The sequence below is a fragment of the Panthera leo genome, chromosome B4 (genome assembly GCF_018350215.1).
Source record: "Panthera leo isolate Ple1 chromosome B4, P.leo_Ple1_pat1.1, whole genome shotgun sequence".
Taxonomy (NCBI): Eukaryota; Metazoa; Chordata; class Mammalia; order Carnivora; family Felidae; genus Panthera; species Panthera leo.
This window is the reverse complement of record NC_056685.1, coordinates 40,820,763-40,832,796: the sequence shown is the minus strand read 5'-3', so window position 1 is coordinate 40,832,796 and position 12,034 is coordinate 40,820,763. Positions and strand designations below refer to the sequence as shown.

The window sequence follows — 12,034 nt, the reverse complement described above, 5'->3', positions numbered from 1 at the left end:
TCTCGATCTCCTCTTTATTTGCATGTGGTTACAATTTATAAATACACTTGCTGTTTTCCTCTCCCTCCAAAACTCTCCCTTCTACCTAGTAACTGTATCCAAACCCCCAGTTTTTAGTGACTCCCTTTCTAGGAGGAGAGGGGAGGGGTGGTCCTCCATGTAACTCCATCTTCTACAGGGTCTACTTCAGTCCATGTGAAGTGTGGGCTCTCAAAGGGCCTCTGAAGCTTGGGGATGAGCACCACGAATCTGCTGGAGGTCCCGCTGATGTCCTTGCAAGTGGCCATGTGGCTGTCCTCCTTCTGTGCCCTGCTTAGGGTGCAGAATGCCGTGGCGGGCAGCAGTTAGCATCGTTTGCCCTGTCCGTGCCCGAAGCCAGGCCAGTGCAGCCCCGGCGGGCAGGAGGGTCTGCAGTGAAGTCTCAGGCCTGCACAGGAGGCGGTGAGAGTCTTGTGGCACGTACATACCCAGCCAGTGCCCGGCCCTGCTCTCAGAGATGCGTCTCAGGCCCGGCCCCTCAGGGTCTGCCTCTCAGGGGCCCTATCCAGGCCCTCTGTCAGTCCTGTGTGGTAGGGCAGCCGCAGGGAGAAGATGCTCTTGCACCTCCCTTCTCCTGGCTTTTCCCAGACACCAAGAGGCATGGGGGACAAATTGGGTCCTTGGCCCTGTTAGAGGGCATGGCACCCCAGTGTCTCTGTTTCAGCCAGGTGCCAAGCTTTGCCATCCTCCTGGTAGGGTGTAGAGAGCCCGGGGGGGCCTGGGGCACCCTCTTCAGGGGTGGGGTATGGAGGTTCTGGGGGAGCAGGGGGGTCTCCAGGGCCCCGTGCTCCCCCCAGTACTGGCCCGTTGTAGATGTAGATGTTGCCAGTGACAGTCACAGACCCGCCGGTGACATGAATGCCGTTGGTACCTGTGGGAAGGGAAGCAGAGTGAGAGGGGCCGACGGCTAGCTGTTGGAGTCTCTGTTTTGCTCTGCTTCTGTCTGGCTCACTTTCTCCTCTTGCACACCATCCTCCCACCCCACCCTTCCATGCCCCCTCTTCTCCCTCCTGCCTGCCCCATGCTCACCATGGGCCACCTGGCCTTGCTCTGGGAGCTCAGCCTCCAGCTCCCTGGCCTGGCTTAGAGGACTCTGCTGCTGTAGCACCTCTTCCTCCAAGCCTGGGGTCGCTGGGAGCCTGGCCGAGGCCGGGGCCAAGTCTCCAGAGAAGGGCAGAAGTGGCTTTACCAGGTCAGGGAAATGTGGATTGACCCTTGGAGGTTCCCAACTTCCATCAGCAGTATTTGATTCCTCTCCCTGCAGGAGAGAGGCAGAGAACCAACCAATGACATGGGCCTCAGACTCCATCGTTCTTTAATTCCCACACCCCACCCCATGCTTAGGCAGCTCATTGTTCTCTCTTCCACTTCTTGCTCCCTGCCACAGGGCCTTTGCACTTGATGTCCCTCTTCCTGGGGCACTTTCCCCCAGATATTCTGATGGCTGGCTCCCTCATTTCTTCAGCTCTCTGCTCAAATATCTGTTTATCAGAGAGGCCCTCTCTGTCCACTCTAAGATAACATACCCCCATCCTTTGCCACTGTCATTCACTGTCCTACTACCACGCTTTATTTACCAATTATCACTACCTGATAAATGTTTGTCTAACTTTATTCTTGCTCCGCTGGCATGTAACTCCAGGAGGGTAGGTACTTTGTTTTGCCCACTGCTATATCCGTGGTGCCCAGAATGGTATCTGGCACATGGTATACGCAATCAGTTATTAGCTGAATGAACACTGAAGCCTGCACACTCTTATCCTGCCTACCCCACCTGTTCATGTATCCCCGTCTACCCCTCCTTGTGGCCTTCTCAGCCTCCCCCATTACCTCTGGACGCCTCTTGAGCAGGGATCCTGCAATGGAAAATTAAAAGGGTGTGGAGCCTCCGGTATGGCTTTCACCCTTCCCCCACACCACGATGTTGCTCCCCACCCTGGGGTCACAGAAGGAACACGCTATCTTTGCCCTTATCTCCAGCCTCAGAATGGGGGTGCTGGATGGAGATGATGTCCATGCTGAGGGCAGGCACTGGGAGTCTTAAGGGTGTGGAGGGACAGAAGGGTTAGCCCTGGGGAAGCTGACTGTTCCCTCCAAACCCCCTTCCCCATCAGGTGGGGACGGACAGCCGGCCAGGCCTGCGTCCCTGCCAGCATCCAGCTCCTTCCTACCCAGCTTCCTGCAGAGAGAGGGGTGGCTCTTCCAGGAGCAGGCCAGGACCGTGGTGAGGAACAGGAGAGAGGCCAGCGGCAGCAGGATGGCCAGCACCAGCACGGTTCCTGCCAGGACAGCAGACGGGACAGCCGTGACGACCCCAGGAAGGGTAGAAGGGGAGGGAAGCTAAGGAACAGCTTTCTGGTCCTCTGGACAACTCAGAGAAAAGGGGTGGCAGCAGCTTTTCCCTTCTAGACCCACTGCAGTTCCTAAAGGCAGAATTGGAGAAACTTCCCTTGGGTTACAGAGAAGGGGAACTAAGTTGGACTGGGGCAGGCCCTCCTGACTGCCGGGGGAAACTCAAGCGAGGGTGGAGATCTCTGGAGGGCATGGATGGTGGCCACCATGTAGAGACCAAGGATGGGGGCAGTCTTGTGGGTGAGGACAGGAGTGTGGGCACTTGGTTTTCCAGGGTTGGAAGTGGCGGTGGAAGGCAGTACAGGGAAGGTGGGACTTGGGTTTGTAAGCAGACTCGGGCCACAGGGTAGAGCCACATTTTTGTGGACGTGACCATCTTAGAGAGAGGCTGCTATAGGAGCTGAGATTGCCCCTCTGTCTCTGTGGGGGTGTTTACAGGGGTGGGGGAGTGGGGCTTGCAAAGTCTCCATCCCCTGGCTCAAGGCAGGCTCCAGGAGGGGAGGGAAGGGAGGCTGGGAGCTGGGATTCTCAGGTCTTGGTGTGTAGCAGTGGATAATTTCTGTCTTTCACAGAAGAGTCTAGAGCACCCATCAGTTGTACCTGGGGAAGGTCAGGAAGACTTGGACATTTGTATACTGGGAGCTGGCCCTTTCTGATCCACCTAAACCTAGGGCCTGAGGGAGCACAGAATGGGAGGTGTGGGAAAAAACTGGACCTGGCGTCTGAGATGTCTGTGTCCCGGCCCAGTTGGGTGACTTTTTAAGCCATTCTACCTCTTGGAGCATCAGTCTCCTCAAAGATACAATGAGGGGGGTTTGGTACCTACTGTCTAAATTTCCAGCCCTAGGGGCGCCTGGGTGGCTCAGTTGGTTAAGCGTCTGACTTTGGCTCAGGTCATGATCTCGGTCCGTGAGTTCAAGCCCCGCATCAGGCTCTGTGCTGACAGCTCAGAGCCTGGAGCCTGCTTCCGATTCTGTGTCTCCCTTTCTCTCTGCCCCTCCCTGGCTCGTGCGCTCGCTCTCTCTCTCTCTCTCTCTCTCTCAAAAATAAGTAAACATTAAAAAAATTTAAAAAAATAAAATAAAATTCCAGCTCTAAAGTGCCAGGTATATTTGATACATGGTTAAAAAGTACTAAGAGGACAAGGAAAAAGATGATATAGCTGAATGAAAAATCAAGTGACAAAATATTCAAATGACTCCACTTTTAGAAAACCAATTCTATATATAGACATCCATTGAAAAATGTCTGGTAGGATATATTAAAAAATGTTAAGAGTGGATATGCTAAGTGATGGTCCTGTGAGTGGTTTTTAGTTTTACTTCTCTGAATTTTCTTTTTTAAAAAAATTTTTAGTGTTTATTTATTTTTTGAGAGAGAGCACGTGTGCAAGTGGGGAGGAGCAGAGAGAGAGGGAGAGAGAAATCCCAAGCAGGGATGAGGGGCTCGAACTCACAAACTGTGAGATCATGGCTTGAGCCGAAGAGTCAGACGCTTAACTGACCGAGCCAGCCCAGTGCCCCTGTTTCTCTGAATTTTCTAATTTTCTATGGTGTGCGTGCATTATGGTACACGCTCTGGAGTAAGAAAGAACTGAGTACAGGTCTTTGTAATACCAGATACCAGTGAGTGATCTGGGCCAAGTCCCATAACCTCTCAGCCTCAGTTTCCTCCTGTCCTCAGTGAGGATAATAATAGAACTACCATTGACCCTTGAACAATGTGGGGGTTGGGGGCGCTGACCCCCGTGTAGTCGAAAATCCACGTCTAACTTTTGACTCCCCCCAAACCTTAACTACAAATAGTCTACTGTTGACCAGAAATCTTACCAATAACACAGTTTGATTCATGCATCTTTTATATGTTATGTATTATATACTGTGTTCTCGTGATAAAGTAAGCTAGACAAAAGAAAATGTTATTAAGGAACTCATAAGGAAGAGAAAATACATGTATAGTAATGTTCCGTATTGATTGAAAAAAAAAAAGCCACATATAAGCGACCCGCTCAGTTGAAACCCATGTTGTTAAGGGTCAGCTGTACTTTACACGGTCATTAAAAAGATTACATGAGCTAGTGATTGTCAAGTGCTGGCAGAGTGCCTGATGCCCTAGCTCTCAATAAATGAAAGCCATAATTATAAATATTTGGTAATTTTTAAAAAGTTAATAAACTCTCTCCCTGCTAATCATGTTTACAGTTATTAGAAATACCCCTTAATCATCTGTTAGGCTAGGAAACCAGCAATGTCACAGAAAAGAAACAAACAAAACAGAGTCAAATGTGGGATGAACTCTCTAATAATGAAAGTGTGTAATCTAGTAAAGAGATTTTTGGTCTGGTAAGTGGGTTATATGATGGTGGCATGTCCAAGACGAGGACAGTAATGTCAGTTACAATTACATCTCAGGGTAGGAGTGTTCCTTGGCATAATAGTACATGTAACTTACAAGTTATGTGTATAATACATAACTTAAAAAGAATGTGTAGATCAAGCTTGCCTAGGGATACTCCAATTTTTCCTTAGGGAACTTTTCTGCTTGCCCCAATTCTGAGAGAAAAGGATTAATCTTTTCCCCATCTTTTTAGCTGGGAGAAATGAAGGCATTTTCCCAGATTCCCCCCATGTGCCCCTGGGCCCCAGACTCCTCACCTGGCATCTCAGGGGACTCGAGTGGATTTCTGCAGCTGGTGTCAGACTGGGCAGTGCCTGGAACTGCCTCTACCAGACCCTGTTCCTCACACCTGTGAAGGAAAGGGAAGCCCAATTCAAGCGGGCACAAGGCTGGAAGTGGAGGCTAGCCCATGCATGCGAGCATAAGGGTGGTCAGCAGCTGAGACTTCTGGGATGGTGGGAGTACGGGGTGGGGGTGCACTCACCTCGTGTGGGGCTGGCAGCGGGCCCTGGGGGAGGAGGTATTCTGGAAGTGCCCTGCCTTACAGGGAACACAGTTTCTCTTAGCCTCCCCGACTTCATCTGGCAAGAGAAAAGCAAGGCCAGCCAGGGTGAGTGGGCAAGGGGCGTCTCTCCACGCTGTGAGTTTCCTTTATTCCCACTGAATGGCCCTCCCTGCCCATAGCACCTTTCCTGATCTTCCTCTGGCCCGAGCCTCCCTGAGCTGAGAGAAGCCTCCTTCTGAGGCCCCGAATCTGTCCCCTGTCCCCGTTCCATTTCTCTGCAGACCCCTTCTGTGGGCCTTTAGCCCAGGGAGGGAGAGGAGGCTCTTTATGTCAAAGAGAACTACCTGGGGGCTCCCTACAGATGAAGTACACGCTCCTGGCCCCATTCAAGATCACTGGCACCCAGTCTCCTCCCCGCCTTCTGCCCACGGTGGCCTCTGACCTTTGAGCTCCACCTCGGTGCCAGGTGGGCAGTTGGAGAGTGGCTCGCAGTGCACACACTCGGTGTCCCAGTGCACGCAGAACATTCCGGGCTGGCAGCGGCACTGGGTTTTCTGTTTGCTGGTGCAAGGCACAGTCTCCTCGAAGCCCAGCACTGGTGGAGAGACAGACAGGGGAGCTCGGTGGAGGGGCTGCGCTCCAGGAGATCCCAGCCTCCCCGGGTACACGGCCACTCACTCTGGTCACAGGGGCGGCACATCTGGCAGAAGGAGAGATGGTTCCAGTGCTCGTTGTAGGAATTCTCGGGGCACATGGCACACACTGTGTTCTGGCCGCGGCTGCATTCCACTGAGACACGTGTGCCTAGGATGTGAGCGAAGCGATCCGGGTGTCAGGGGAGCGGGGCTCCCACCCTCACCTCTGCTGCCTGCCTGCCGTGTGACCCTGCCCTCTTGGGGGCCACGTCCGACGGATGGCCGGCTGCTTTCCTGATGCAGGAGAAATGCCTCTCCTTTCCAGGGGAGATGGTGTCTGTCTCCCCTCCGAGGCGGTAAAGGTGGGCTGGAGTGCCCTGTAACCCACCTCCCGTCCCAGGCGTCCTGTGGCCCTCGGGTCTCACCTGGGGGGCAGCGGGAGCAGCAGACCCGATGCTTGGGCTCGTAGTACTCCTTTTCCCGGTCCTGGCACGTTTGGTTCTCCGTGTGGTATGGGGGCGCCTTCAAGGGGAGATGGAGGTGGGGGGAGAATTGTCCAGGGGGCACCTGGGGAGGGCAGAGGGACTAGAGGGAGGGCTGCCCAGACCCCGCTTCCCCTCCGAGTCTGCCCTCACCCACCTGCGCCGGCCCCTCCCTCATCAGTGGGGCCTGGGATGCTGCCAGGAGACTGCAGAGGCCCAGGACGAGTGGCCCCCAGGCCAGGCCGCAGGGGGAGGCGGCCCACGGCAGGCGCATGGCGGCCAGTCGGCCAGTCAGCCAGATGGGTGGAGGCCTGGGGGGTAGGTGGGAGGCCTGCACGTCCCGGGCAGTGGTGGCAGCGACCTCCCCCCCGAGCCCAGGGTCTGGGACAAGGCTCGGGCTGACGTGCCCCTGGGGCCGAGCGCCCGGGCCTGGCCTGGCCTCCAGGGCTCCAAGAGCCGGGCTCAGGAAGTGGGAGTGGAGCAAGCCGGCCTCGGGGCGGGGACAGGGAGCGCTGGGAGCAGAGGCAGCTGTCGCAATCGGGGAAGAGGAACAGGCTTGGCCGCCCCGATGCAGGGCGGGAGGGGGCGGCCGGGAAAGCACGTGAGGGCAGCAGGGCCGGAACCGGGCCTCCTCCCTTCTTCGGAAGCCTGGCCGGGAGGAGAGGACCGCTAGGTGGGAATGGGCCACAGAGCCAGTGGACAGTGCCCAGATGGGCCTCCGAGAGCAGGGCAGAGCTGACTCGGAACAGAGGGAGAGCCGGAGCTGGGTCCAGCTGGGTGCCAGATCTCAAAGTGGAAGGGCCTGTGAACGGCAGACACGGAGAGTGCAGACACCCGCCGAGGCCCACGGCCAGCCAGCTGCAGCATCTGGGAACCAGAAGTCCCAGTTGGCATCCATCTGGACTCCTGGGGGTTCCTGCCTTGTTGTGTGACTTTTAAAGATAAGCTGCAGAGGAATAACAAGCCAGCCAGCCCTTCCGTCCCCTGATCCACCCCAGTGCACGCATTAGTGGGCACAGGTCACCCACAAGACACTGCAGAGAGTGCTGTGGCCTCTGCTCCCTTGTCCTTTGACGACGGAGGACCACGTAGACCAAATTCCCCATGAATAGGGGCGGCTGCACCGGAGCTGGGTAGCCACAGTCTTCAGTCCCAGTTTCCTCACCCAGGAAGGAGCCTCTGAATCCTTCTGAACTGGAGGAAGCTGAGACACCACCAGTCCAGCCGCTTTGCCTTAATCATGAGAAGATGGAGGCTGAGGGTGCCACATAGAGAGAGACCAGGATTCCGGGGGGCTTGGTCTAGTCCCTGCCTGCTTTCTTCCCACCATTTCCCGGCAACCCGTTAACAACAGCCCCTGCCATGCCCCCTTATGCCAGGCTCTCTGGTCTTCAAGTTGCTGTGCTCCTGGCGAATTCCCACCTGTCCTTGAGGCTCGCACGGGCTCTGGGATACACCCCCACCCCAGGCTGCACAGATCCCACGCAGACAGCGGTCTGGGCTTATTCTTTCCCGCCTCACCAGGCTGTGAGCTGTGCAATGGCCTAGACTGCATCTTTAGGACTGGGTCTCAGTGCTTGGCCGAGTCTGGCCCATACCAAGTACACGTTTATGGAATAAACGATGATGCCTTGTCCACATCACATAGCCAGTCTGCGGCAGGACTAGCCTAGACTCCAGAGTTCCCGATTTCTGGGTCCCAAGCTCATTCCTGCCTGAGTTTAGATATTTCACTCTCCTCTCCTGGTGCAGACCTCAGACCTGTACTCTGCAGGCAAATGTTTATATGGACGGTCCCAGGCAGCCCGGAAGGGGAAGAAATACCAGAGGAGCACACCCTGCTCAGGGCTGCCGCTCTTTCAAAGTCCAGGGAATTGGGGGCTGAGACTGGACTCACCACTGAGCTCTTCAATGCATACAGGTATGTGCATGCAGTGGCCTTAGATTCCTTTTCCTTTTTATTATGGAAATTAACACACCACACACACACACACACACACACACACACACACACACGAGGAGAAAATAATACTGTGAACTCCAGCTTCAGCTCATGGCCAGTCCTATTTCTTCCACACAGCCCTCCTCCATTCTTCTGATCTCCTTTTAATTATTTTGAAGCAAATCCCAGACATATATCATTTCGTTTGAAAATATTATAGGATTTTATCGAAAAGAGAGATCTCTCTCTCTCTTTTTTATTATTGAGGTATAACTTATAAACAGTGAAATGCTTGAAGGACACTGATCTGATGGATACAGATCAATGAGTTTTCACTTTTGTAGGTTCTTGTGTATCTCCCCCAGAACATTTCCTGCACTTCAAAAGGCTCCTGCTTCACAGGTAAGCCCTATCTCAGATCTTTTTTAACCACAGCTGGCTGAACTGTATCCTTTCTGCTGCCAATCTCATGCTGTCACTTCAGCCTTCAAGGAGTCTCTGGGTCCTAAAGAAAGAGCCTTCAGATCTGGATTTTAATCCTGGTCCCAACACTTCCCCTCTCTGGGCCTCTTTTTTTTTTTTTTTTGTATTTGCCAGTCAACTGCTGGTTTGCTTACAGATCTGTCCTCCCCTCTTCCTCTGCTGTTTTGTATCACTGCTGGGAACTACATTTCCCAGACTCCTTTTTCCTCGGGCTTCTGGGTAGTTTCAGCCAATAGGAAGACAGGTGAGTGAAGGACAGGTAGGTGGGAGGAGGAAAGAAGCCAGGCTATTTCTCTGTCTCTCTTTGCTTTCGGACATCGGATATCACCTGTGTTTGCCTGTGTTTCTTCCTTCCCTCCTTTCATAATCCCATCTCCTGTCAGGCAGTCCCCACTATTTACTTCCTGCCAAATAACTCAGGAGGCCTCTGGGTCTATGATGCTTAATTACCCCGCTGTCCTTCCAGCCCTAGAGATGTAGCTGCTTCCTGCTTCGCTGTTTTCTGGGTTGCCTCGCTGTCCCCCGTTGGCTTCTCATCTCTTTCATCACCCGTGTACCAATTTCTTGGGTTAACTTTCTTCCATTTGGAAGACTTAAGAGTGTTTGCTGTTTCTAAGCTGGACCACAATTGATAAGTCTTAGCAATAAATGGTTATTATGCCTACCCAACCTTCTCCAGGAGGGTGAAGGAAACTCACAGGGGGATCCATGAATTCTTTGTGGGCAGGGCGTTGTCTTGGTTTCTTTTTCTTTGTGTTCTTTGCCAGCTTCCTTGAAGCTCATTTCCATTGGGCAGCACCAGGGCTGGACTGAGTACCCCACAGATTCCCAGAATGTTTGGCCTTCTTCCGAGAGGACTGCTGAGAGACCTTCCTTCCCAGAGGTCTATGAAGAATCCAAAAAGGGTGCCTGGTGGGAATGGATTCTTCTGAATACTCTTTTCCACACAGTTCTTAGCCAACTGGTGCTCTCAGAAAGGGTCTGGTAAATACGGAGAGATGTGTCATGGGTGAGGGGGTCATCCTTCTCCGGAGACTTTGCATTTTCATTGGGGACCATCCCTTTAAATAAACCCAAAGAATTATCCAAATGTCAGTTGTGCTGAGGTGGAGAAATCCTGCCTTGACCCAAAGGAATAAACTTCTAATGGTGAACTTCTAAGCCTCCTGCCAGGTGACTTGTGTAGGAGTGGTATGGAGGAGTTTTCTGGTCATTCCCACCATATAAGCGCAGATAGAAAGCCTACTGTTTTCCACAGTGGGCAGCCCAGTGTTGAAAGGCTCATTAATTCCAAGTGTAAGAATAAAGAGCTGCATTTAATTGAGTGACTCATTTTTTACCCTAGAAATGGAAAAAAATGAAGGAAATTTAGGCAAATTAGTAGATGACAAATTAATGAGTTATCAGAGGAAATTAGGATGTTCAATGGAGATGCTTTCTCATAGCACATCACTCTCTGCCGAAGGTAAATCTTGAGTCTTAAGATGCTCATTCTGCCATCTTCTGCAGATTGGGTCAACAAATAGTGACCACTAGACAGTGGGACGACCAAGATGAATAAGCCTAGAGCTTGTTCTCAGAGAATCATAGTATGATCTGTGTATACGCACATGCACACATGCACATACTAGGCTAGTAATCATATACAGTGGTAAGTGCGGCCATAGATTCTCAACAAGACTCTTTCTGGCAGTGTGGAAGAGAAAGTGATTATTTCTATCATCTGTTCCCCAGAGAGCAAGAGGCAGTAAGCCCCTTTGAACTCATGACCTTCATCCCATCGCAGACTCCCTATTTCACTTCTCTCCCTGTAGCCTTTGCACATTTATGGCCACATAGGGTTAGGGCATGGCTAGTGCCAGGAGGGAAGGAACAGCTCCGGTCTGGGAGAGCATTTTCCAATGCTGGGGAAGCTTCCAAAACAAGGACCACACGGCCGTGGGACCCCACAGAGCAAGAGTCCACTTCTCTGGAAGTCAGGGGAGCAGCACTGAGCATGGAAAGGAGAAACTCAGCTCTCCATCTGGCCCCACTCCTAACTCCTCACTCCTCTGGGCCTCAGTTCTTTCTTGTGTTAAGCAAGGGTTAATGCACAGTCAACTGGAAAGGGCTTTTGGGACCATCTGGGACCCTCACTCTCCCTTCCCCCTGCCATTTCACTTTTCAGATCAGAACGCAGGAGCCCAGAGAGGTATAGTGCCTTTTCCAAAGTCACATAGTTTAAAGGCAAAATGGAAGTCACAGAATACCTATAATATGGTCCCGTTTATGAAAAAAAGTATAAATGTAAAGAAATGCATATAATTCTATAAAAGCACACAAAAGATACAGATGGATATACCGATTACAGCAGCCCTCCTTGGCCTGAGGGGTGGGTAGGGAATGGGACAAAGGGAAGCTTTTGCTGTTCTGTATATTTCTGTCTTGTTGGAAAGTCGCATTGTGGCAAAAATGTATTTGGGCATTATTTCTGCACTTTCAAAGATAATACTTAAAATGGAGCCGTGACAGAAGTGCAGATTTCTGTGTTTCTCACAACAAACTTGCTCTGGTCCATTCCAGATCTAGAACGACGCCTTCCCTGAGCATGGGCTGCCCCCCACCCACTGCCCCGGTACACTGACAGGCACTTCTGGGGACACCATGTCCACGTGCTCCGGCTCAGCCCAGACCCGTCCTTGTGATTCTTCTCACAGAGCCCTTGAGATGAGAACTATTTCTGTGCTGCTTTGAGCCCGTGGTTAGATTTCAGACACCAGCTAGCAAACAGAAAAGGCAGGGAGGTGCCTCTCCTAACCTTTGAGATCAAACAGGCAGGGTGCTGTGTACTCCATTTGTTTAAGAACCTGGCTCCGGGGAGAATAGGGGTTCTAAGGCTGTCTGGGTCCTGTGGGAATGTGGGGTCAGTGTAGAGAGCTTTCCACAGAGCTGGGGAGATAAGCCGGGACCCAGATTGCTGATGAGCCCATGAACTCTGCGTTTGAAGCTCCTAGGTTTCAAAACCAGGTACAGGGGGGCTCCAGTTCCCCATGAGTCTGCAGCTGGTTTGTCATGGGAAATAAATGGCAAACGTCCTAAGTAGACATCCCTGCAGGAAAAGAATTCTGATTTTGTGTTTCTCTCGGCTGCTGTTTCGTTCTGTGCCCTCAGAAAACTGGCTTCTCTTTATGGAGGGTCGGTTTCTTCATCTGGAAAATGA

The 12,034-nt window shown here is 52.4% G+C and overlaps 1 protein-coding gene across 1 annotated transcript; it reads right to left on the bottom strand.

Annotated features, from left to right (window-relative positions):
* On the bottom strand, positions 1-6,926 carry LTBR (lymphotoxin beta receptor). The gene is given in 12 exon segments (XM_042945603.1): positions 1-667; positions 669-691; positions 693-910; positions 1,069-1,297; positions 1,870-1,895; positions 2,211-2,318; positions 5,046-5,137; positions 5,273-5,369; positions 5,736-5,888; positions 5,972-6,097; positions 6,354-6,450; positions 6,568-6,926. Coding segments are annotated over 12 exon segments (1,413 nt in total). The 5' UTR covers positions 6,685-6,926; the 3' UTR covers positions 1-540.
* Positions 6,927-12,034: the final 5,108 nt, after the last annotated feature.